Genomic DNA, 5071 nt, shown 5'->3' on the forward strand with positions numbered 1-5071 from the left:
TGTAAGAGTTTAGCCAACCATGGCCTTTGTTTAACAAGAACTCTTACGATCGATCTTGGATCCCGAGACTACTACACACTCTAAAAGATGGAAGATGAATGATGGTGGTGGATGTTGGTGTTATAGTGGTGGCAAGTGTGAGAGAAGTGGTTTGCCAAGGGATGAGTTGGAATGAAACCAAGCACCCCTATCTATAGCTGAAAGCAGACTCTTAACACGACCCCGTGCCCTCCTGGCACATCCCCGTGGCACATTCTCTCTTTTCTTCATTAACTGCAGTGTCAGATCTTGTACTAACACGACCCTGTGTGTCAGCGGCACGGCCCGTGGCAATTGTAGTTGCTGTACTATCTCAGATTCTGCAAATCTTAGAGTTTACCATGCCCCGTGTTGAGTTGGCACGACCCCGTGTTGGTTTGTCTTTTCTTCTTGTCTTTTTCTGCAGGGAATCTTGACTGGGCATGGCCCCATGCCTAAGCTTCTGTTTTTGTTATTTTTGTTGGTTTGGATGTGGACGGGGGCTCGGCGAGTCGTGTTAATCCTACTTCTTTGTATTTATGTTGGTTTCTGCTGTTACTTTGCTTCTTTTGTGCATTTAAGCTTTTTTGACCCTGTAAATTAAAAAGGAACAAAGAAACACGCTTTTTCCAACATTAGTACCAAAAAAAGGTTGATTTTACGCCTTGTTTGATGTAAGTTATATGTTGTATTTTACGCACATCAGTTTCCACAAGTTTGTCTTGGCAAACTAAAGTGGAACCTCACCACATTGAGGACTAAGAAAGTTATAAACTTTCTGTTGAGAATTTTAATTTCTATTTCTTAGTTATCTCACTAGAACTTGGTGTAAACTTGTGTCCACCAAGCTCCCAACTTAGTTCATAGTTGTGGGCTTGTGTGATTTCCACCAAGAACACAAGCTTAAATCTTATTTAAATTCTGTCCAAATGTTCTAAGTGATGCAAAACCATCCAAGCTTCAATCCTTTATGTTGAAAGTCTTGTGCATGAGTTGTGTGTGAACCATGGAAGTTTTGGCTATCCGAATTAGTTCCACAAGATCTCACTTGTTCACACTTTCATACACCAAGTAGCTTCCGGGATTCAAAGTAACACAACCCGCTGCACCTCCAACATTTGCCATGATGAGTATGGAACACCCGAGTTAATTTTATTTGGCTACTTGACGAACTAGTTAGATGTATTTTTATTTTTAATTTTATTCATGACCAACCGGGTCATCGACTAAGTTGATGACTTTGTGCTTTGGTGAAACATACAACGAGGTTAATCTTACCTCCATGCTTGACTTACATGGTTTATATGATTATACATGATGGACTATATATTGTAATATATATATATGGTAGGGATAGTGTACATTAATTCAGAAGTGTGAGAAGTGTAAAAAGTGTATTATAACACTATATATAACACTATATAACACCATATATACAGCGTATAACACTATGTAACACCATACAACACCATATAACACTATATAACACTATATAACAATATATAACACTATACATCTATCATAGACATGCTATCAGACAAAATATAGTGTTATATTTGTTATATAGTGTTATATAGTGTTACATAGTGTTATATGGCGTTATATGGTGTTACATCGTGTTATACGGTGTTTATATGATGTTATATATAGTGTTATAATACACTTTTCACACTTCTCACACTTCTGGATTAATGTACGGGATATATATATATATATATATATATATATAGGATAAAGATCCGTTAGGAACCACCCATTATTGAGAGAACCGCGAGAACTAATGTGAACACATGGTAAATTTGTAATTAAATGACATTTAATAAAAAAACACGCTCTCCTCTTATTTCAGCCCCTGTTCACCATCGTCATTCACAATCTAGGGTTTCGCTGGAGATTTTGCTTAATCGTCGACGGAGATCTACGGCGGTGAGTTTCACAGCGGCGATCTTACAGGGGATTCGATTGGGATACTGATTACGGCGTTGGGATACTAATTTCGGCTACACATGGCTTCGTCTGACTCATCTCGTGTTGGAGTTGAACCTACGACATCTGAAGGTTTTAGTTTTCGAATCCAATTCAGATGTTTATGCTATGATTTCAATTTATGATTTGCCCTTGATTCGAATCTCGTTTTGAAAGATTATTTGGTTGTTCTGGAATCGAAACAATTTTCAATGACAGGACGATGGCTGCTGTAAGTAATTCAATTTTACATATAGCATACTCCAACAGGTTTTATTCTATTCGAATCCCAAATAAATTAGGCATTCTTGTTTGGTGTTTGGTGGTAGTTGCAGGTCAGAAGTGATGGTGAATTTTTAGCCAAGTGGTATCTTCTCAGGTAAAAGGTTCATATATAAATCTTTAATTTACATCGGATTTAGCCAAATAAATTAGGCACGATGTTTATGACGACAATCATGTAACACACCGGATTTCACAGCGGTGGCAGCCGGAAACGGTGTTTACAGCATCCTCTACATCACCATTTACATCTGATGTTCTTCCTCATACATTCCCTGATAATCCTCCTCATACATCTGATGCAGACATTGTTGGTGACATTGTTGGTCCATCTTCCGATAATACAGTTGACAGACACAATACACCTATAAATACATAACATCAAGAGTTGCAATTCATTCGATTTGTGACTAAAAGGTATTATGTTGACTGTAAATGATGTATATACTTTGTAAATGATATTTTATTAAATGATATGCACATGTGCATTATATTTACTGTAAATGATGTTGTATTAAATTATATGCACATGTGCATTATGTTGATTGCAAATGATATTGTATTAAATCATATGCACATGTGCATTATGTTGAAAATTAGACTATGTCGTTGATGTATGGATTATGAACAAGTGCCTTATGGATAACTATCCAATTATGTACAAAATTGCAGCAAACAAAGGGTCTTGGGTGGCGGACAACTACAAAAAAATAGGGGAGTTGATATTGGCGATGAGATGCTGGAGAGCAGCTTCCCACATGTGGAGATTGAGAAAGATGATGGTGGTGGACAGGGTCAAGCTGCAGGTCATGGAAATGAGAATGCAAGCAGCAGCTCTAGCGGATCGAGCAATTCAAGCAGTGGCGAGTCGTCTTCCTCGAGTGGTATTGAATCTTATGGATAACTATCCAATTATGTACAGAATGGCAGCAAACAAAGGGTCTTGGGTGGCGGACAACTACAAAAAATAGGGGAGTTGACTATGTGGGATTGCAAATGGAAGAACAAGCCGACAACCGGGGAGGCATGGGTGGAGTTTATGCAGCTTTTGGCACTGTTGAGAGACACCAGAATGAAGACGGGTCAATATGGGTGGGATTGGCACTCGGAAAATAAGTCGACTTTTACATATAAACCTATACCACTGGACTTGGGTTTGGTTAAGTTGAATTTGTCCAAGAATATGTATTCTAGTCCACTTGATTTTGCCTCCGATGTTCGGTTGGTGTTTGAGAATACGATGCTTTATAACCCCAAGACGTATGAGGTTCATGGAATGGCTCATCAGCTGCTGTCCTATTTCGAGATGCTTTTTAGACCGATTTAGGCGAAATTGCCTACTAATCAGCGTGTGAATGAGTTTTCTGCTGTATATGAATTCGATTGAAGTTCGTGGGACGATATACAGACGCCTGAGAGATCCAAGAAGCCAAAATTTAGTGACCCGGTTGCTCCTGTTTTAAACAAGCAAAATCACTCGACTACATCTAAACCGATCGTCCCACCTGTTGTTCAGCCGCCTATGCGGACGCCATCGCCAATGCAGGCTGCGGAACCAGAACCAGAACAGATCAAACCGTCATCAACTGCGACACGAGGAACTGTGCCGAAGCTGCCCAAGCCTAGAGCCAAGGATCCGAACAAGAGGGACATGAACATGAAAGAGAAACAGAAATTGGGGTTATGGCTGCAAAGTATGCCACCAGAGAAGATGCCACAGTTGTTGCCGATCGTACGTAAGAGGAACGTAAGAGGAACGATCAGTTGGCGCAAGTGGGTGATGAAATAGAGCTTGACATAAAGGCTTCGGACACAGAAACGCTCTAGGAGCTCGATCGGTTTGTCACCAACTGTAAGAAACTAGTGAGCAAGACGAAAAGGCAAGCACTTTTAGTAAACAACGCAACGGTCGACATTGATGATGTAAGCTTTTCAATTGTTGGAAAACTGGAAGAATTGCTTGTTGTTTTATTTGAATGGTTGTGTTGAATTCAGGTTGAGGGGATTAAGAAAAACAAGAAGGAAGCAGGGGAAGAAGATGCCGATATTGGTGATGAGACGCTGCAGAACAGCTTCCCACATGTGGAGATTAAGAAAGATGATGGTGGTGGACAGGGTCAAGCTGCAGGCCATGGAAATGAGAATGCAAGCAGCAGCTCTAACGGGTGACGATCTAGTTGTGGTCGAAAATCAAAGGGGCAGGTTGTAACACTCAGGAAGTAAAATACAAAAAAAAGGGAAGGGCATGAAGAATAAAAAGAGGAGTTGTAGAAAGAAATGATGTTATGAATCTATGGATACATGATCCCCTATTGCTTTAATTTGCTTTCTATCGTTTTTTTTCTGTTTTTTTTTTTCAGCTAAGATTTCCAAGTTTCTTTTCAAGGCTTTAATTTGTAATTTTACACCATAATCCATGTTTAATTATCAACCCTTTTCTTTTTTATCATTAAACATTAAACAAACAATTGGTTTATTACATAAGTTACTTATATTTTCATACATCATGTAATCCTGCACATGTGCATTATGTTGACAACCATATGTAATCATCAAAAAAATAAACTGTTAACCAACAGTACATAATTATGCACATGTGCATCATATTATTAACACCCAATAATCATCACTAATAAACATTAAACAATAACTGTTATTTCTTACATTCATTACTTTTATTTTCATATATTACATAATCATGCACATGTGCATTATATTGATAACAATCCATGATCATCACAAATAAACTGTTAACCATCAGTACATAACGTTATGCACATGTGCATCACATTACCAACGCCCCGTA

At 38.6% G+C, this 5071-nt stretch overlaps 1 protein-coding gene across 1 annotated transcript; it reads left to right on the forward strand.

Annotated features, from left to right (window-relative positions):
• Window positions 1–3448: 3448 nt before the first annotated feature.
• LOC110900078 (transcription factor GTE2) lies at window positions 3449–4434 on the forward strand. The gene is made up of 3 exons (XM_022146980.1): window positions 3449–3558; window positions 3655–3997; window positions 4261–4434. The coding sequence occupies exons 1-3, from the start codon at window positions 3449–3451 to the stop codon at window positions 4432–4434; spliced, it is 627 nt and encodes a 208-aa protein (XP_022002672.1).
• The last annotated feature ends 637 nt before the right edge of the window (window positions 4435–5071 follow it).

The sequence above is a fragment of the Helianthus annuus genome, chromosome 2, assembly GCF_002127325.2.
Source record: "Helianthus annuus cultivar XRQ/B chromosome 2, HanXRQr2.0-SUNRISE, whole genome shotgun sequence".
NCBI classification, from domain to species: domain Eukaryota; kingdom Viridiplantae; phylum Streptophyta; class Magnoliopsida; order Asterales; family Asteraceae; genus Helianthus; species Helianthus annuus.